This window comes from Colletotrichum gloeosporioides, assembly GCF_011800055.1.
Source record: "Colletotrichum gloeosporioides strain Lc1 chromosome Unknown consensus_42, whole genome shotgun sequence".
Taxonomy (NCBI): domain Eukaryota; kingdom Fungi; phylum Ascomycota; class Sordariomycetes; order Glomerellales; family Glomerellaceae; genus Colletotrichum; species Colletotrichum gloeosporioides.
In genome coordinates, this window is record NW_025544687.1 from 29234 (window position 1) to 49727 (window position 20494).

General features: G+C 56.2%; 6 protein-coding genes across 6 annotated transcripts; 4 read left to right on the forward strand and 2 right to left on the reverse strand.

The window, feature by feature from the left end:
* Positions 1–356: 356 nt before the first annotated feature.
* On the forward strand, positions 357–2399 carry GCG54_00002771 (Killer toxin subunits alpha/beta; the record flags this gene model as incomplete). Its single annotated transcript, XM_045402854.1, has 10 exons — positions 357–487; positions 563–858; positions 918–944; positions 1000–1143; positions 1201–1475; positions 1528–1615; positions 1670–1695; positions 1747–1870; positions 1932–2193; positions 2252–2399. 10 exons carry the CDS (start codon positions 357–359, stop codon positions 2397–2399), a joined length of 1521 nt encoding a protein of 506 aa, XP_045264585.1.
* A 345-nt stretch (positions 2400–2744) lies between these two features.
* GCG54_00002772 (uncharacterized protein) lies at positions 2745–3353 on the forward strand (the record flags this gene model as incomplete). The annotated part of the gene is made up of 2 exons (XM_045402855.1): positions 2745–3041; positions 3099–3353. 2 exons carry the CDS (start codon positions 2745–2747, stop codon positions 3351–3353), a joined length of 552 nt encoding a protein of 183 aa, XP_045264586.1.
* A 135-nt stretch (positions 3354–3488) lies between these two features.
* Positions 3489–4339, reverse strand: GCG54_00002773 (uncharacterized protein; the record flags this gene model as incomplete). The annotated part of the gene is made up of 2 exons (XM_045402856.1): positions 3489–3985; positions 4042–4339. 2 exons carry the CDS (start codon positions 4337–4339, stop codon positions 3489–3491), a joined length of 795 nt encoding a protein of 264 aa, XP_045264587.1.
* A 797-nt stretch (positions 4340–5136) lies between these two features.
* On the forward strand, positions 5137–7300 carry GCG54_00002774 (uncharacterized protein; the record flags this gene model as incomplete). Its single annotated transcript, XM_045402857.1, has 3 exons — positions 5137–5139; positions 5190–7040; positions 7115–7300. 3 exons carry the CDS (start codon positions 5137–5139, stop codon positions 7298–7300), a joined length of 2040 nt encoding a protein of 679 aa, XP_045264588.1.
* Positions 7301–7876: 576 nt separating this feature from the next.
* Positions 7877–11443, reverse strand: GCG54_00002775 (uncharacterized protein; the record flags this gene model as incomplete). Its single annotated transcript, XM_045402858.1, has 5 exons — positions 7877–7939; positions 7991–8090; positions 8260–8940; positions 8992–9598; positions 9655–11443. 5 exons carry the CDS (start codon positions 11441–11443, stop codon positions 7877–7879), a joined length of 3240 nt encoding a protein of 1079 aa, XP_045264589.1.
* A 7716-nt stretch (positions 11444–19159) lies between these two features.
* On the forward strand, positions 19160–20362 carry GCG54_00002776 (uncharacterized protein; the record flags this gene model as incomplete). The annotated part of the gene is made up of 1 exon (XM_045402859.1): positions 19160–20362. The coding sequence occupies one exon, from the start codon at positions 19160–19162 to the stop codon at positions 20360–20362; it is 1203 nt and encodes a 400-aa protein (XP_045264590.1).
* Positions 20363–20494: the final 132 nt, after the last annotated feature.

The following is a 20494-nucleotide window of genomic DNA, read 5'->3' on the forward strand; positions in this document are numbered from 1 at the left end:
CCTTCATCAGCCCTGTCAACTGAACCAACAACATCAGATGACAATTTTCGCAAGGTTACAGCAGAATCCTTCCTATTTCTGGGCATCACAGCGAAAGGATCTTTGGTTATAGCATTCTTATGCAACATATCGAGGATATCGTCAACTCGAGTCAATATGACGCCTGAGACTTCTTTCCTAGCTCTCTCAGGGGGTCTGGCCAGTGAAGAGTTACGTTGACGAGTTTGCCTATTGGGTTCTGAGTCTCCTGGTCTGAGAACCTTCCTTCAACCCGTGGATTCCATTTTACAACTGCTCCTAGTTCATCACATCCGCACTTCAAGCCTGGCCGCAGAAAACCAGATTGATTGTTCATCATGTTCGCAAGGTCATGGAGCTGTTTGTGGCTCATCCTCCTCTCGTCAATGAGCGTTGTTCAATGCCAAGACGACGAGAAGTACCAATGTTCAACAAGCGAAGGTTGTGATGTTGGATGCTGCGGTCCACTGTGAGTAAACCCGAAAAATTGCGTCCTTTCATCGTGCACATGTATAACAAGACGCTGATCTGCAAATGCCAAAAGCAACGCCGAGACTGGCAAGGGAGTCTGTGGCCTTGGCCCTGAATACTGTGGCGAGGGTTGTACGTCGCAATGCGATCAGAAGAGCGAGTGCGATCCTGGCTGGGGAATGGAGTGGTCGGAACTTGCTGAATGCCCATTAAATGTCTGCTGCAGCAAATATGGATTTTGCGGTACGACGGCTCTCTTTTGCGGTAGCAACATCCCGCCTCAGCCTCAGTGCGATGCTGGCGCGAGGTCTTCCGATGGCAGGACGATTGGGTACTACGAGGGATGGAACTTGGCAAGGCCTTGTGGCAGTAAGTGTTCTCATGCTTCCATGCTGTCTCGTGAGTTGAACGAGACTGACAATGAATAGGAATGGCACCGGAAGACATTCCATTAGGTAAGTCACATGTGGCTTAGAGTATGAGGAATATTCTTTGCTCACGCGTAGACAGGCATTTACACGCACATCAACTTCGCCTTTGCTCTTATCAACCCAAAAACCTTCCGGCTGGATGATATGGACGCCGGGACTGCATCGCTGTATGGAGACGTTGCGGCACTGAAGCTCAAACAACCTGATCTGGAGGTTTGGATCGGTGAGAATCAGGCCTCCTGCAGATGACCGAGCAAGTCGATTCTAATCATACTCTTAGCGATCGGAGGCTGGGCCATGAACGACCCAGGCCCGTACCAAACTGCATTCTCAGACATGGCCGGTTCAGAAGCCAACCAAGACGCATTCTTTGATTCCCTTATCACCTTCATGAAGAAGTACAACCTTGACGGTGTTGATCTTGACTGGGAGTATCCTGTGGCAGATGACCGTGGGGGCATTCCGGAAGATTTTGATAACTATGTGAACCTGCTTCGAAGGTTGAGACAACGCCTCAATGCCTCTGGGCGCAAGTACGGCATCAGTCTGGCCGTGGTAAGTGAACAGAATGACTAGACAACAAGAATGAAGCTCTAACCTTGTGCAGCCGGCCTCCTACTGGTATCTGAGAGGCTTCAATCTGCAAGAGATGGAGCAGTATGTGAGCTGGTTTAACATCATGACATATGATATCCGTAGGTCGATCTTCCAAGCTCGTGACGTTCGCTGACATTTCCATCTTTCATCAGACGGGGTATGGGACAAGACTATTGATGTGAGTTTGTCAATCGGCTTAAGTCGCATCCGCAACTGACTTTTCGTGTAGGCTCTGGGACCATATGCATTGGCCCACACCAACTTGACTGAGATCGAATTGGGCCTTGAGCTGTTCTGGAGAAACAATATCAACCCGGAGCGCATCAACCTTGGCTTGGGATTCTACGGGAGAAGTACGCGGCCCTCTCAAAATCCAAGACGTGGTGTGTCAGGTAGCTAACACGAGCCCGTCAGGTTTCACAATGAAAGATCCCAACTGCATGACGGCGGGCTGTGAGTTCACAGAAGGTGCCAAGGGAGGAGAGTGCACCGGCACCCCTGGTGTCCTGTCCGCCGCCGAGATTGTGAAAATCATCGACAATGGCGCGACGCTTACATTTGACGAGAAAGCGGGCGTCATGATTGTGACTTGGGACACGGATCAATGGGTCAGCTGGGACGATGCCAAGACTCTGGGGATGAAGGTCGATTTCGCGAATCGGCGTTGCTTGGGAGGGTGAGTCTTGCATTGAAGCGGGAACACGATGACTGGGTTCGAGCTAACTGGGCTGCAGGACGATGGTATGGGCGATCGATCTGGACGATGGTACACTCATTGATGCTTTGGGCGAGAACATTGGACGACCGAAACAGGATACTATCGATGAGTGGCCTTTGGTGTTTCCTTGTCTTGGAACGGAGCAGCCAAAAGACGAGTTGTAACCATACTCGTAAAAGTTGGGTGGCTTCATAGCAGCTTAGTGGTAGCAGGCAAGGCAGTCCTAGTTGTTGTAAATGCAAGAGTGACATTCCATGGCTGCAATGACGCCGGAGCTCCACGGGGGTGATAGCGACCCATTTCTATTGCTGCCCGTGGCCTAAACCGGGCAAGCACGGTGGGGCAGCCTAAAGTGCCCTTAACGCGGGGTGCTTTCAGCACTTTCCTTCTGTCGCGTACAAGCATGTTCAACCCCGATACGCGCCGGCGATCATCAAGTCCTTCTGTGGTCATCCAATTTGTACTCACTACATCACATCCCTCACCAACCCAACGGCCAGCATTCCACCATGGCGCCCACCGAGTCTGCCATCCTGCACAACTACCTCACGGTACCGGCCCAGCTGCCGTCCGTAATCAGCCTCGAGGAGTTCACAGAGCTTTTCCCAAAGGCGCAGCGGACGAACCCACAGATTCGCCTGCTGTATCGCGACCTCCAGCACCAGAGGAGGGCGCTGGTCGACACGGTCACGGAGAACATCGCCGTGGAGGAGAAGCGAGGAAAGTACATCAGACGCGACATCGCAGTTGCCAGACGTAAGGCCGCGAATGAGGATGCGGACCAGGAGCTTGAGATCGAAAGAGCGGTATGTCGCATGTATTATTGTGGCAAGAGGTGGGCGGGCTACTGACACGAAAGGCAGCTTTTTGGTTCGGTAGGCGCGGACCCCAAGCACACGCTCAATTCCATTATCCCGGAGATGGATACCGCCATTGCAGATTTGGAGGCAGAGATTCAGCAGCTTGAGGCGCAAGAGGCCGCGCTGCTCGAATCCGTCAAGCAAACGGTCGGCACCATGAGCGATCTCCGCTACGGCAAGCTCTCCAATCCCCGGCTGAAGGAGGACGTCCTCGAAGGTCTCAAAAGCGTGCAAGATGCATGTGAAGGGAAACGCTGATCCAACTATAATTACTATTTGGCGCTACCTGGTCCAAAGGGACGTGAACCTTTCCTGGCCATCCAGGTGTCTATATCGCCTGTCATGCCTACCAGACCCATCCTCTCACTCGCTCCCCAACCCAAGTAGCATCATTTATCGTGCAGCACCGGCAGCAGGGGCGGCGCCACCGGCAGCAGCCTGGCGGCCGTCGAGGGTGTTGTTCATGCGGCGGTTCATAAGGGTGCGGCTACCGAAGGAGACAAGGAGCATGAAGAGCCAGTTGGGGATCAGGTTGAAGGCCCAGAAGAAGTAGCCAACGGGGATGGACAGGTTGTTCTGGGCGACCCAGCTGTTGAAGGGATGGAAGATGTTCTCGGTCAGAATCCAGTCCTCCTTGTTGCCCTTCTTCCACAGGTCAATGATGTCGTCAGACGTGGTGGTCGTGACGTTGAGACGCTTCCTCCAGATATCGACCTGCGCTCCGGGGGGCAGCATGCCGATAGACCAGAGAGAGGCAGAGCTGGCGGAGAAGGCATTGCAGAGAACGGGCTCGTCGTCGCAGTTGAGGAGACCCAGGTGAGGTGACTCGGGCAGCTTGGCGAACTTGGACGCGGACTCGTTGAAGGCGGTCTCGATCTTATCGCAGTGACCTAGAATAGAGTTAGCACCCAATGTAGCCTGGAGGCAAGATGCGAAAGCGACGTACCGAAGCAGGTCTTGTTGCGACCAGTGATCAGAACCCACCACTCCTCAGGTGTTGTGGCCTCGGCCTTGACGGGCGCGTAGAGGACATCCTTCCAGTTGTCAACAGTCAGAACTGAGATGGACTTTGCGGCGGCGTCGGGGGCCGCAGCCTCGGGTGTATCCTGCTTAGTCGCGCTAGGCGCAGAGGCACCGAAGGAGCTGAGGAAGTTCTGGAACTGGGCCTTGTACTGCTCAAATGGCGACTCAGCCGCGGCCGCGAGGAGCGGCAGGGCGAGGATTGTGGTGGCAGACACGCGCATGTTGTCGGTTGTGGTGTGGTTGAAAGGAGTTGTGAGCTGTTTGAGACAGGTGTCGCGGTTGAGCGTCCAAGCGACGGGATGCTGGGTATGCGGAAGTTGGCGTGAGGGGAAACAACGCGAACTAGCGGATGTGCAAGAAACAGGGCAAACGGAGATGACGCCGATTACACACGCTGCCGGAGGCCAAGGGAGGGACGATGAACGGGATGGGGGTTTGAGGGAAGGAGAGGAGAAAGAATTATCTGTAATGGGATCCGGTTGGAGACAAAGAGGACACAGAGTCGGGACGAAAAAAAAGTGGAAGGGGCGCAGAGGTGCAAATGCTGAAATGACCCTTTGGCACCTCCTGAACCTTGCCCACTTCCGCTGTGGTGTGCTTGCCTTTGGTGATCCGGCTACCTGACGAAATCACGGTGCAAGGAGCTTGGGGCGCCTGGGGGGACCAGAACACTGTGAAACCCACTGGCCGGGAGACCAGCAGCTGCAGAACCACTGGGCCAGTCGCTGGAACGCCAATGGAAAATGGAACCCTGCCCGTTTGCTGCTTCCGTAGCCCCTAACCCGAAGAGGCGTAGCGTCCACCGCCAGCTAGGACAACGGTCCGGGGAAGCAGCCACATTCCGTGTCACACAGCCACATATGTCTGTCGAGCTGTGGCTGAAAGCTGTATCAGATACGTACCTGCTGCAGTTCCATTGTCTAAGGTAGAGGGGAACGCGTCTGAAGCTCCGAACCGACTTGGTGATTTCTAGAGCAACCACCAATGCGCAACCCAGATAGGAGTGCATCCCATCACAATGGTATGTGGCCCTGAGCATGATGTTCTGACATATGTCTGACACCACTACAGCCTCCAAAACCCGCAGAGCAAAAGAAGAAACGCGGTCGTCCTTCCAACGCGTCCAAGGTCGACGACGCGTCGGCAGCATCCCCAAGCGCTGCGGATGCTGAGCCCACTGCTCAGGCCGAGGATGCCGACGAGACCCCAAAACCAGCACGGCGAGGGAGACCAAGCAAAAGAAAGGAAGCAGAGCCAGAGCTCGAACCTGAACCCGAGCCAGAGCCATCGCCTACAGACGCCTCCAAGCCCAAGAAGCGGGGCAGGCCGCGGCGCGAAGAGGCCAACGAAGCTACGGCCGAGGGACCCGAGCCTTCAGAGTCATCCCAAGCGAAGAAAAAGAAGAGAGCCGCTGTAAGGGAAGAAGATAACGAGCCTGAGGACCAAGAATCAGCTCCTGCAGAGAAGCCAGGCAGAGGGAAAGCCGGCCGACCAGCCGCAAAGGAGTCTCAAGAGGAAGTCGAGGTCGAACAAGCGGACGCAGGAAATGCGGGCAAGAAGAGGCGCGGACGGCCAATCAAGGTCGCTGAGGAGCAACAAGAGGAAGAGCCGGCACCGGAACCAGCTACCAAGCGGAAACGTGGTCGTCCGTCACTGAATAAGCAGGCCGTTGAAGCTATAGAAGAGCCGGAGGCTGCAGAGGAGGAGGCAGCGCCTAAGAGGCGTGGAAGAAAGCCCAAAGAAAAGGCAGTTGAAGCTGAAGGGAACGCCCCTGAGGAGGAAGCATCACCTGAAGCAGTCCCGAAGAAGAAGCGCGGACGTCCAGCTGCGGGTGACAAGGAACAAGCCTCGCCCGAAAGAGGAGCGCCCGAGAAGGAAGCGCCCACGAAGAAGAAGCGTGGCCGTCCCTCTCTTCAATCTCAGGAGGATTCCCAAGAAGCCTCACAACCCGAACCAAAGGAAGGCCGCAGGCGCAAACCCAAGCAACCGACCCCGGCCGAGGAGCAGCCCACAGAGAAGCCGACTAAGAAGCGGCGTAACAAGCCTTCTCAGGAGGAAGAACCTGAGGAGCCCTCGCCAGACACAGCACGCCGCCGCAGAGGTCGTCCGCGCACCTCTGATGCATCAGTGGACCAAGAGGACCAACCTGCAAAACCTCGCAAATCCAAGAAGCGCCCCGCAGAACCCTCTGAAGAAGCCCCTGAGCAACCAAAGAAACGTCGCCGCCGCACATCCGACGAGCAACAAGAACAGCAACAGCAACAACAAAAACAGAAAGACGCAGCCCCAACCCCCAAACCCCACCGCCCGCCTGCGAAATACCGTCACATCGCCGAACGCGTCCGCCAGATCCCCCGCTCGACAATCGAGGAAAAATGGTCCCCCCTCCTCCCCCCTTCCCTTTCCCTCATTTCGAGCATGCTGCGTCTCGCAGAACGCCCCGTCCTCCAGCGCCTCGCCTCCAACGAGAAACGCCGCGACCAGGCCTCCTCCGCCCTGCGCCTCGTCACGAACCGCCTCAACAAGAAACTCTCCCGCGGCCTCCCCTTCCCGCCGGCCTCGGCGCCGCCCCGCGCGGGCAGGAAGAGCCAGAACGACGACGCCGGCCGCGCGGAGGAGCTCGACTTTGAGCGCGTCGTCGACAGCGTGCGATCGCTCGAGAGACAGCTCGATCCGCTGCTGCACGCCGTGCGGCTGCTCGAGACCGAGAAGGAGCGCGAGGAGCGCGCTCTCGAGGAGGACTACAAGACTCTCAGCACCCTGGAGGCCAATGCCAAGTCCGAGGCGAGGAACTTCAAGGACAACCTGCGCAAGACGCACGTTCTCGTTCCCGAGCAGAACAAGGGCGCCAAAGACTGGGCTGTCGGGGATGAAGACTTTAAGTTCGTCCCCGACGAGAACGTGGGCGACGGTCTTTTCAAGGTGAGCAAGCAGCCTCCCACCCCGCATAGCGGATGCCTCTTTCGTAGAACTACAAGTGCTAACTTTTTCTTCAGGATCTCGAGGACGAGGAGCTCCAAGGACTGGCCAGCCAGGTTGGCAATCACATGGAGAGCATGCGGAACAATCTCCAACAGATCGAGGGCGTTGTCCCGCAGATCGGAAAGAGCAGGGCCGCGCTCCAGGACGTGCTGTTCAGGCACCTCGATCAGCAGGCTTACGAGAACGTCTTGTTTGGTTAAGGTATAGGAATCCTTATTAAGGCACTTGTATTTCATTTCGAGTTGGCTTTTGGGCGGTTGTGTCTATGTATGTGGAGTTCGGGTATCACGTTGGTGTATTGGAGATTACGGACGGACATCTTATGCAGGTCTTGGGCACTTCTGGGTGTGCTCGGCAAGACTTTTAATTAATGAATCATGACTACACAGACTCGGCAATGGGGGCCGCATCGTCTGATCCAGCAGATTTGGCGTCATCGTGAAGTCGCCCGATATTACCTACCCTAGGCCGCCGTGGCGTTTCTATCCGTGTTTCGTGTCCGCCAGCTTACTCTTGCTTAGTTTCCATTATCGGCCATCATGAGGACGTCTCTTCGAACCTCAGCTCGTCGACGAAAAAGGGACGGCAGAAAGGCAAGAGCCTTGCCGTGCCCAGTTTGAGCTACCACTAGAATTCGGTGTCTATGAAACTATACACTTGGGGAAAATTCCAAATTCCATCCTTCGACCCCAATTTATACCGTACAAAAACCGTGATTCATGCCCTGTTGATTTCTCGCGTACGAGACCTCCAAGCCACAAAATCACTTCGTTTACTCATGACATTAAGAGCCCTCGATGGGCATTATCGTTGGTGCGAGGGTTGAAACTGTCGTCAACCTGGATGGATGATTAGCATAACACAAATGGCCGCGAGCCAACAAGACTGACCAGGAACACACTCTCATTTCGTATCGGCTGGTACCAATCCTTTTGCCAAATCTCAGTCTGGCCAAATATGAAGAAACCAAAGCGTTGAACTTCAGCTTCGCTGTTCAAGTTCCTGGCATGTCATGTCAGCAGGTTCATCCAATTGTCACATTGCAAAGCAAGACTTACCCAATTTTCATCTTGCAGCTGAATTTCAATCTCGTCTTGTGATCTCCTTTCCCGTCCTCAAGAAACAAGACAACCAATATCGAGTGGCCCTCGGGTCTCACTACAATTTGCCACTGGACTCGGTGTCATCCACCGCCGAAATGTATCCCTCCTCAGTGTGGGAGGTAGAGCTGAAAGACAAACGGCTAGCTGGAGTAGCCCAATGATCCGTTGTGGTCGGGGTCGTCAAATCACCGTTGGGGGCAATGGCCAGGCTGGCAGGCGTGACCGGGCGAATAGACAAGGCAACTTTGGCGGATGTAGCAACATCCTTGCTCACGTCGTTTCTAAGAGCAATGGTGTCAGCAGAGCCGTCGCTAGTGTGGTGGGCTCCCCCGTATTGTCTCGATTCGTTCTCCATATCAGCGAGCGCTTGGGCCGGATGAGTGGCCATCTTGGCCCGCAACCTAGGGCTCAGCGTCGCGACGCTTCGCTGAATGGCCTCGACGTCCTTGTATCCACCCTTGGTCGGCATAATCTCGAGTTCGGGATACTCCAGCTCAGCGGACTTGCCCTTCGGCTTGGATTGCACCATCTTGGTTAGACCGGTCTTCATCGCCTTGCCAAACTTCTTCGAGAGCGAGTGAGCTGCTTCCTCGTCCTTGTCACCATTGGCGCCCATCTTCTTGTCTGTAACCCAGCCTTGCTGATCGGTCGTGCTGGCCAGAGCGAAGTCCTTCTGCTTGACAAGGTCGGTAGAGCCAGCAGCGGCGTTGCGCTCCTCACGGGTGTGAGATGCGAATCTAGCCCACGAGGCAGGAGGTGTTGCGCGCTTCGCCGGGCCCGAGTTCTACTGGGTGCCTGCAGTGACTACGACGTTGCCTCCGTCTATGTCTCCGTTGTCCTTGACTGCAACATCTTTATCCGCATCATCATCAGGGACTGGACTGACAATTGTGGTTTCAGAGTTAGCCGGTCCGACAGATTTGTCGCGTTGATTGTGCTCAAGCTCGAAGGCACGTTTCCAGACAACGGTAGCACTCTCCTTCAGCGGGGGGGCAGCGAAATCATCAGCAGCTGAGATCGGTTGCATATGGGATCTGATGCTCAAGTTGGAGAGCTTCTTAGCATGGCTGAGCCGCTTGGGAATATCCAGCGCCTCGGACGAATTGTTCAGGGAGGCGAGCTTAGCGGACGGCTGGCTCTTCGACTTTCTATGGCCAATAGAGCTTGACTCAGCGCGATGAAGCAAAAGGTTGAGGAATGACGACTTCCGGCTGTGGATGTTGGTGGCAGTAGGCGCAGTTGTTCCGGGAGCAAGCTTGTTCTGGGACTTCTCAACGCTGCCCGAAACAATTTGCTTGACTGCAATGGGGGGAATCACTGGGTCTGATCCAGAACGTTTGCTTGCGGCCGTGCGGTAGGTATCGTCGGAGCCCTCCTGGCGGGCGTCTTTAGGGACTGTTTTTTTTTTGTTAGCTGACTGCGTTTCATGGACCATCATGCAAAGTTCCTACCGCTGAATGGGGACAACTCAAGCCCCTTGAAGCTTTCCAGGCTGTATCTCGCATCTTCGTCGCTGCTGGGTTGCTTGGAGCCGACGGGGGAAGGATGACGAGTGTTCTGCGTCGAAGAATAAACAGAAGAAGACTGATACTGAGGAATGGAATCCAAGTTGGTAGCAACGATGATCTTGCCCTTCTCCTCATTGTTGTCGTGGCGGATCGGATCCTCCTGGGCGGGAAGCGCCTTACCCTTGGGCTCGTGTTCGTTGTTCTCAGCAGTCTGCTTGGAGACTTGCTCCTGGTCGGGCTCTTGAACGCTAACACTCATTTCCTCTGACGTGCGAGTGTTCCGATCCATCTCGTCTTCCATTTCCAAGTTCATGGCCAAGGCACTCTCGAGATCGGTTGAGGAGCTTTCATCTCTTGGGAAAGCCTTGATTGTGAGTTCACCAGAAGTTCCAGACGCAGGAAGGCCAGCGGAAACCGGGGAGTGGGTGTTCTCCTTGTCAGTGTTGGGCAAGTTTTCGTTGCAAACAGTCTCGCGAGACACAGGCTCGCCCTTCGCAGGCTGTTCATTAGCGGGAGCTGAGGTATCTTGGGAGTCCTGAGTAAGCAGCCAGATATTCAAAGCCTCGCCTTCTTGAGATTGCGAAGACTCTGAAGCGCGAGAGTAGTTGGAAGCGGTGACACTGTCAGGGGTGCATGCTGCCTGCTTGTTTCCTTGGCTGAGCTCACCGCGACGAGTGTTCGACTGCGAAGTGCCTTGGATGTCGGAAATGGAGGTGTTCTGTGTGGTTCCGGTAGAGACATCTCCAGTGCGGTTGGAAATTGTGGCCTGGCTGTCACCCTGAATGGTGTTCTGGGAAAGGTTCCAGCTTCTGAAAGAAGCGTCATCCTGGCCGTCGGGGGTCTGTCTGGCAGTCAAGACCGGAGGAGGGGGCATAGCAGGCAGTGAACCGCGCTCGCGCAGCACGATCTGAGACGCGGAGGCCCTACCGAGGTCGGGTCTCGGGAAGCTGCCTCGACGGCGGTCACCTCTGATGTTGCCGGTGTGGTCGTTCCTAAGTCTCGCAGCAGGGGGCCTCGTGATCGGGTGTTGGGGAGTTCTAGGTGGCTGATATCCGACGCCTCTAACTCCTTCGCTAGTAGCAACATAGAACTCGAGTCCCTTTCGCCATTGCTGGCTGTGGTGACTGGTAATGCTGCTTGTCCGATCGTTGGCGCCCTGGTCGTTGGCATCTTCCATAACTGTTGCCAACTCGCGGACTCTCTTACTTCCACGCGTAGACACAGACCGAGAACCGCTGTTCTCGCTCCTAATTTCGGCCTGAATCCGCGCATGGTTTTGGAGCCTCACTGATGCCCGATAATCCTCCGCCGCCTTCCTTCTCTTAAGTTCCTTAAGAGCCTCAGGGTTTTGGTTGGCCGGGGGGTTCGAGCCAGTGACGTTCTTGTTGTCTGTGGACAAACGTCGAACCAATCTGACGATAGGGCCATCGCGCGGGTTGGGTCCGTTGTCGTCATCCTCCGCGTCGTCAGCGTATTCAGCAAGGTTGATATCCCCATCGAAAAAAGAGTCGGGAGTTCGGGCATTGCCGCGCGATGAAAACGAGCCCGTGTTAGCTCTGTTCATCGGGGCGGCCGGGGGGTAGTGATGGGGACCGGGGGGCACCGGGAGGGACACATTGGAAGCAGAAACAGGACGCGAGCTCGGCACAGGGTCGGTCTTGGGAGTGTCCGACTCGGCCTTCTTCGCGTTCCATCGATACGGCACGAAGCCGCAGCAGGCGAGCTTCTTCATTGCGGCTCGAAGCTGTCGTTGTTTTTTTGCCTTACTTGCGCTGATCTCCAAGCGAACGTGAGGTGGTGATAATCGGATGGGTAGCAAAATACCGAAAACCAATCCAAAGATAATTGCTCAACGGCCCAAGGAGATGAGATAATGCAATGAAGGTATCGAGCGAACGAAAAAAGAGTGTCTTGGGAGGCCAAGAAGCCAAAAGTGAGAGTTGTCAAAATCTTGGCGAGGTCTGCTGGGGGAGATTGATGCAGCAGGAGGGAAGAGGGAAAGGCAGAGGTAGGGCAGAGGGAAAACTCTGAGGCCAGAAGGCGAGGGGTTGAGGTGGCTCGACGATGTCATACTTTGGTTTCATGGGAGGGAAAAGGGCGAGAGCCAGTGGGAGGTCCTTCTCGATGGCTTCTCTTTTTGCACTTGTGGCAGTTACCAGGGGCGACAGCATCCCAAAAGGCGGGCACCTAGGAGGTCAGACACCCCTCAAAGGCAAGCACCTTCCTCCCCTCTCGATGCTTTGCAGCTGGTGAAAGCGGGTATCAAAGACATTGTGATATCCAGTGAGCAGTCCTCCTTCGTGGTGTTGCAGCTGTGCTTTTGCTCTGGCGCGGCCATTACTCTGTAACCTAGTCCAGTCTGTTCCAAGCCTGCTCGTTTTTGATGCCCTTTCCCGTCGAGACACACGTCTTCGGATACGAAACGTGGCGGGAGTGCAGGTTGCAAACATTGTTTGGAACATTTCGCAAATGGGAGCTGTACCGATGATGAAAAAGAACTCGAGTGTCTTTTGAACGCTATGCATCTGCTCTTGTTGAAGTTCGACATGCCGAGATCATGTTATTGGAGTCATCCCATGGCGTGCCGAGAGTGGCCGAAGACGGGACTCAAGTCAGATCAAAGTATCTGAAAACGAGCTGCGTCCATGTCAATGTTGCTGTAAACGCGCCGTGCAATTCGATGTGTGTAGTAGCACCGTCGAAACATGACAGACTGGACTTCTTAGTCGTAGTCTCCGTGCCTTGACCAAGTTGTAAGTCGCCACGTCAACGGATACCCAGTCTCGAAGCCAAGTCGTTATAAAACGGGGTTGAGTTGGAAGGACGCGGATTGCAGCTCTTTCTTGAGCATCGTCACATAGCTTGCGTCCTTGGGCGATGTAAGTTATCCTAGGCTTCTGGGATCAACTTTAAGTGATATCGTCCGTTTCAAGGCTCTCAAGCTATAGTGGTCTCGAAATGGGCACACGCAAGCTTCTTCGATCTATGATGACAGGCAAACGCTGTGCGTGCTGTCGCTAGATATAGCCAGTCTCAACGGGACAGAGAAAACTTCCTCTGCCAAGCGAACCCTGCTCATCAAGCAGAGAGGCACCTGGAATCCGTACATCATCCCAACCACTCGGTTCGGAAACAACTCGCCAGACTTAAAGTCATCTCAATCAGCGTCATTAACAGATGAAGTCAACAACAGAGCCTCTAGTTGGTGGGCCAATTCCACCAGGTCCAGTCTTTGGCCCAGCCAAGACGCGGCCACCCGTCCGCCCTACGAGGACGATGCGGTGCGAACCCTGTGGCGCATGCCACTTGGCACGGGGCGGCTTCCTCGCATGCGGACGGCAATGCGGAAGCGATGTCAGAAGATGCGGGCAAGAAAAAAAAAACCCTAAGCCTCATGTTGCAGGTTGAGTGTCGCAGTCTGGACTCTCCTTCCTCCTTCAGCCTTTTTGAGAACCCGGGGTCCTGACTTGTTCGAGATGGAGGTGCGGTGCGGCGGGCTTGGGATGTCGTTGCCGGGTGTTTTATGGGGCAACGGAGCTTCCGCATGAACTTGGCCGACAGGGTTCGGGTGAGCGACCCGAATGTGTGTTCAACAAACAATACGGAGAAGGGGTGACTGAGGTGAGAGAGGGGGGGGGGGGGGGGGGGGGGGAAGGGGNGGGGGGGGGGGGGTGGGGGGGGGGGGGGGGGGGGGGGGGGGGGGGGGGGGGGGGGGGGGGGCAGACAGGAGAAGGGCAAACCAACCCCCCTTCTCCAGGTAAGCAATCCAAGCCTCGAAGGAGGAGACGGCGCCAGGGAGCTACCGTGTTTGAAGTCTGCGACGGCTGCGCCGGCCTGGATCGCCCGGTCGGGCAACTTTTGATTAAGACGCTGTCAAGACATCGGATGCAGGAAGGAACGGACGGCAGAGCTGCAGCCTTGAATACGATGAGCTGCGAGATGCGGTGTGAGGGAGGTGAGGTGGCTAGAAGTTGGAAGAAGCAACGATAAAGGCGGGGTTTGTCTTTGAAAGTCAATACACTAGGTAGGTGGCGACGAGGACAACGACGATGGCGGGGCAGGCAAATTGTGCCTCGCGCGCGCGAGATACGAAAAATGCAGCGGGAGTTTGAGCCAGATATCTCACTCTCGGGCAATTGTGCCTTGAAAGCGGGCTCGTCTCATTTCAAGCAACTTACGCGCCCCCAGGCGGTGGTCCGCGATGGTGTTCGTTCGTAGGCGAGCGAGAGACAGGCACCACCGAGAGCACCAGCTGGGCCGTGTTTCCGCTGGCAGCGGGGGCTTCAGGCCGCAGGCGGTGACAGCTCATCTGTCAATCAATCGATCAAAAATCGAAGCGACCCAGCAAAGGACCGAACCCAAGGCGTATCCGTAAGCTCTCACGCAATCATCCAACGTAGCGCCTACAGAGCGAAATCAGCCGAAGTGAAGGCGTACGAATCCTTCATAAAGGCCTGTCCGGGGTGTTCAGGTGAAGCGCGAAGGACATGTCAGCTCCTCGGCAGGGCAATTTCCAGCGCGAATTACCTGCGAGATTAATCACGTCTAATTGACCCAGCATGAGCAGTTGGCAGAGGCGCAGAAGCTGCAAAATGTAGGGCAGATGGATCATGGACCAGAAAGTTGGGTAAGTGCCGGGAAGCTGGGATAAGGGACGCGGTCGGCTTCATTTAATCAAGTGGGTGAAGATGCAGTAGTGAACTGGTGAGCTGGAATACGGTCGCCTGAAGCTCTGGAGACGCATGTCGTTGACATAATCTCTGCACAATCAGTCTGTGACACCACTTCTGGGGCGAACCCTGAGGGGAGAGATTTGTTGTCCTGATCCCTGCAGAGATATCAGAGTGGGAGAGACTGCGCTGTTTTCCCGCAACCTGGAAGTTTTCCCAGAATCCCAGATGAAGCCCCTGCCGTCAATTCCGGGGAGAAATCGACGGCAGCCTGCGACTTGAAAGAGGTCCCGTTCATTGTTCCATTGTCAAGAGAAAAAGCCCCCATTCCGATGGGCCGTCCACCGGGGCCATCGTCAAGGTCAAGGTCGAGGTCGTTGGGGGAGCAAAAGGTGGTGGTGGAGGGGGAAACAGGGGAGAAGAAGAAAAAGGGGATCGCCTCGGGGGTCTGAAACGGCCCTTCTCGGGGGTTCAATGCTTGGCCCCCGAGAGATGCCAGGCTCTGTGGCTTGCTGGGCAACGGTACCTGGATGAGCAGGTCCTGTCAAGCAAAATACTTCCGTCTGATGATGGTCAATTTCTCGTCAGATCATCCCGCTGTTTCGATCTCACGTTTTCCTGCTGGGTGTTTTTGCAGCCAGGGCCATCCCGGGCTTTTCGTCTGTGCCAGTCAGCGTCTCACAAAAGAGCAGCGACAATGAGAGAGCGCGCAGCAGGCGACCGTTTCGCAGCAGGGCATTACAAAAAAAAATGTTCGGCAGGTCTCTGTTCTCTCTGCCCAGGCCAGCTGAGGACATGGGCTGAAGAAGGGACGAAAAAACAAAAGTCAATTGACGGCATTCTCAGACGAAAAAGCCCCGACGACAAAACTCAAATGCGCTCAGAGAGAACAAAACCAAAACCAAAAACAAAACAACAATGGAAGACCAGACAACAAAGCAAAGCAACCCGCTTTGGAAAAAAGCCTAGACCGCCCTTCATCTCGATCACCGCTGGCGATCATGGAGAAACGGAGATTTCTCGACTCCACGGGACACGTCTTGGCTCTACGGCTTCTCGTGGGCATCCGGGAAGTTTAGAGGTTGCATCCAGCAAAAGTGATTCGCAGTATCCGTAGTGTGCGTGCGCGGTACTTCGTAGATGAGGATGGGACTGAGGAGGAGAAAGCGAGAGCGCATGCTGCACCCAGTGCACAGCAGCGTCGCACTCAATGAACCATTTCAGGACCACCTACCGCGCGCCGATCTCATTCTCCTCAAGAGCCGGCGCCACATCGCCGCCACGACCCCTTGATGAAGCACTTGCGTAGCGAGAGCCTGAAGGAGGAAGAACAGGGACGACGATTTTGACGGCTGTCTTTCGCTGGGTGCGATCCATCTGGAGACTTGCGGTTGGAGAGAGAGATGGAGGAGGGGGCCAAAGGGGCGTCAGGGGCTGAGCGCAGGCTCCATGCTGGTCGGTGCTGCGAGGGTCGGTTCCTGGGCTAAAGCAAGGTACCCGACCTGCTTTTTCGTCCTTAGCAGCGCCTAATAATGAAAGGGAATCGTGACACTGCCGAAATGCTGTAATTCCCAATCCCCGAGCGACGGACCCGGGTCACAGCAGACCAATACCTATGTACACGACATTGCACGACATCCGGTATTGCAGAGGTGATTATAGGCAGGCCTTGTCGGACTATTACCGACAGATAGACGACAGCCGCGATGCACAACTCCTGTTATGACTCGGAGCGATGACGGTATTCGTATGTGCGGCGTTCCTCTGCGGCACTTGTCTTATGCCGGACTCCATCATTGGCATGGCAGAGATGCCGGTGAGACTGCGATGCGAGTAATATGGAGATGCGCGAGAGAGTTGAAGGGCGCTTCTCTTACGATGCTGCAAGTGCTTTTGGGGGGCGTCCAACGGCGTCATAGGATCGACTGGCTGCGGGTGCGTCGCAGATATTTCTGGCTGGCGTTAAGCAAAAAAAAGCCTTCAGCCACTCCGGCACGCGCTGGCTGCAACCCTCCCCCTTTGCATCTTTGCATCTCACGTCACATCTCGAAGCGCAGGGTCAAAACGGTCGGGCTAAGAGCGATTGAGGTAAAGCGAGTTAAGGTCGGTCGCTTATTTTACCTGTCTTACGCTCTGTTGGCGGACGGCAGGGCACGCTACGATGGGACGAAGAGACAGACGTCAAGCAAACGGTCACGACGGTGCCCCCGGCTAAGCGGCAGGTGGACAATTTTAGCAGGTCTGGGGGTTGCGCTCTTTTTTGGCGCCGGGTGAGACTTTTTGTAGCCAACCGTTGGAGATGGCGTCTTTTCTTGTTATTAGCTGCGAGAAAAGAGAGAGCCAGCAACGGGGAGGAGGCTGGTAGTATTAAAAGGGCCGGAAAGAATTACACATCATGCTCAAGACCAGCGTGATCCAAACGGCGGACAACGGATCCAACCAAGAGTTACCTGCATCGAGCTGCACGAAATACGACATCTACTGTCGGTGAGGCGATACGGGCTCAATGTGTTCAGCCGTCAGCCCAGGACGATGCTCACTCACCTATCCTCTGCATACGCGCACAGATTTAGGCGCATACGAGCACATGTTGGTGTCACCGTCTTACTTTAGAGTCGGACCTTACATAAAAATAAGGCTCGCGGATCCGGCTCGGGACACGGCAACAGGAACAACAGAGCATCTCCACAACAACTTGTGTGTTTTTCCCTTTCTTGGATGCGAAAACGATGAACGAGCAGTAGCCAGCAGGTTGTGAGGTGAGATGAGACGGAGATGGGGAAGTGAGGTGATGTGAGACGCGAGAAAGAGGCTCATCATCCCGCGCGACGATTATCCGTGTCTATCAATGCCCATCGGTCTCCATCAGTGCCCACTGGATGAGTTGCAGGTTCTGGACTGCGCCAAAATGCTGGAAGATCTCATGTTTTGGTGGCCTGCAGAATGTCATCCCATCCCCATCACTGCTGATTTTTTGCTCTTTCCGTCTTTGCACGACAGAAGCTCAGGGGCGCTGCGATCTGGTGCCGGGATTGAGTGTTCGGCTCGCGGTGGGGTGGGTGGATCGGATGATTGGCCGTAAGCGTGTCTCATGTTGGGCGGTACCTGCATATGAGGGGCGGATAACAGCCCAGGGGGTTAGCCCCGACAGGGGTGTGCTGGTGCTGCCGCTGGACTGCCAGGGCAGGACCACGACTGCCAACTGGTGTGGACCTGGCAGCAGCAGCAGCAGCAGCAGCAGCAGCAAGAGCGGAGCACTGGGAAATCGCGAGGAAGGTGCCCGCGCTTGAGGGAACGGTGCAGGCAACAAGCAGGCGCGGGTGCGGTGACAGGTGCAAACAACCGTCCGAGCCAGGCGCTACCCAGCCGGCTGCGAATGGGAGGAAAGCATGCCAGGGTACGTACCTGTCTGCACTATGTACCTGAATGTCCGTGTAAACGAACCCCTCCTCCTATCGAGCGGTAAAGGGGTTCGCCCCAACTTCATGGCAACAACAAACTTCTCCCAGAGCCTTAACACAACCACATAATCCCATTGACTTTTCACCTCCTTACCGCTCGCTGCCTTGCCTACCAACATCATCGCCATTATCACCGCAGCTATCACCGCAACTACCACCACCACCACTACCACTCACACGTCGTCGAATGCCGTGCCGTCATCACCGGCGCGGGTGGAGCCCGGACACTCCTGGATTTAATGAAGAGGGCTCCGTCTGTGGGCTGGGGGAGGCGGCTTCATCTCTCGTCCCATGCGAGGGCTGTGCGTGCAGTGGCCGCACATCGCGTCTTCCTTAGCTTCTCCCATGAACGTCGAGAAAGTGAGGGTGAGACGTGCCGCCACACCCACCACCACCACCACCGTTTCCACGGGTGGCGTCCTCGACCCCGAGTCTCACAGTCTCACTCCTGCCCTCTTTTCTCCTCCCCTTCGTGTGCTTGCTTGGTGCGGCCCCTAGGTCCGTCTCTGCCTGCCCTGCTTCCACAGCCAAAAACCCATGTCGTTCTATGCGGGCCAAGCAAGCGTTTGGCTCCATATTCGGCCCACCCCTAATGCGGTGCGATGCGCCTGCGCCGCGGTGCCTGGCGAGAACCAGAACCTGAACCTGGCATGCAAGTCGAGGTGTGAGTGGCCTCGGCCTGCCTGCTCAAAGGCGACCCTGGACCTGCAATTCCAAAAGTCCATCCAACTCTGTGGTCTTGTCACTCCTGGCATTCGCGGTCCCCAAGATGAAGGGCCCACGGCTCTAAGCTGGCTCCAGCAAGGCCCCTCCCTCCTGCTAGGCACCCTAGCCTCCTCCTCCTCCGAGGATTGAGATCCTATCCACAGCCTACAGTCCAGTCCACCACCGTTCGCTGTCCACGTCCGCGCCCCCCCTTGACCCTGGACCAGCTTGCTCACACCCCCATGTCACTTCACTCACATCCACCACCGTCCATCCACATGCTGCTCCACGGGCTAAAAGGACTCTGGCCTCCTCCTCCCCTTCTAAATATCTTCTTTCCCTTCCCTCCCTCACCCGCGCTTTTGCTCTGTTTCTCTACTCTCCACAGTCTTTCGTTGTCAGTCCTCGGACACCTTACATTCCTTCACACAAACCGACGCTCACTCTCGAGTATCCCATTCGTTCTTTAGCGCAACTGAGTCTTGCAGCCACAACCTTGAAAACCAGCATTCGCGGAATTGACCTTTCGCCCCTTTACGAACCCCCTCGATACCGAACATATCTATCCTGTTGGAGATTTATCCGAGAAATCCTCAAATCCAAGCATTCAAGATGAAGTCTACCGTTGCCGCCGTCGGCCTCATGGCCACCCTCGCCAGCGCCAGCGCTCACCAGCCCCGCCACTTCCACTGGCGCCGCGACAACTCGACCGCTTCCGCTCAGCCCGGCTACACCACCCTTACCGTCGAGGTCACCGAGGTCGCTACCATCACCTCCTGCGCCCCTACCGTCACCAACTGCCCTGCCCGCAGCGCTACCCTCTCCGCCTCTGACCTCCAGACCTACGTCGTCACCAACGTCGTCCACCTGACCGAGACCGTCTGCCCCGTCTCCGAGGCCGAGAGCATCTCCAAGTCCCTCGTCCAGGAGCACTCCACCGGCTCCCTCCCCGGTATTACTCGCACCGCTCCTGCCGTCAGTGCCACCCCCACTGGCCCGGCCGGTGTTCCTCTTACCACTGGCGGTGCTCCCCCCGCCGCCGGCGTCCCTTCGCAGACCAACTCTGCCCAGGACCCTACTATCACCAGCCCTCCCGCTGGCGAAGATGAGGATGAGGACGATGACTGCCCCGCCGATGGCGAGGTCGAGACCACCGTCACTCAGATCGTCACCACCAAGACCCTCACCATGACCGTTGGCAAGGGCTCTACCGCTTCCGTCGTTACCACCGCCGTCCCCACCACCATCGAGTCCACCGTTCTCGTCACCAAGCCTGCCACCGACGGTGCCGTCAAGCCCTCCGCCTCTGTCCCCGCTGGCGGCTCCGTCACTGGTGCCGTCGGCTCTGAGGAGCCCACTACCACCACCACTGCCACCTCCACTGGCACCCGCACCGTCACCATCAAGCGCCCTGGTGCTTCCGGCACCCCCGGCTCTGGCTCCGGCTCCGACAACGCTGACGCCGAGTGCTCTTGCCCCGCCCAGGTCACCGTGACCGTCCCCGCCTCCACCGTCTACGTTACCATCGGTGGTGCCTCTGCCACCCCCTCCGCCCCCGTCAACGGCGCTGGCTCTGGCAACAACGGTGGTGCTGCTGAGCCCAGCAAGACCGCCTCTGCCTCTGCCCCCACCACCACCGAGACCGCTGACGACGGTGAGGACGACGATGAGTGCCCCGCCGATGAGGATGAGGTCGTCACCCTCTCCACCACCGTCACCGTTGCCCCCTTTCCCACCAACGGCACCGCCCCCGGCGCCGGCAGCGCCAAGCCCACCGGCGCTCCTGCCTACCGCCGCTCCAACAAGCTCTTCTAAAGTGTTTGATGTAGATTCCCCCCCGCATGTCAAGTTATCATTTTTATGAGAAGAATCTATGATTCATGAACAAACACATTTTTATCCTTCTTCACCACATCTGTCTTGTATACAATTCTTTGGGGCCGTGAA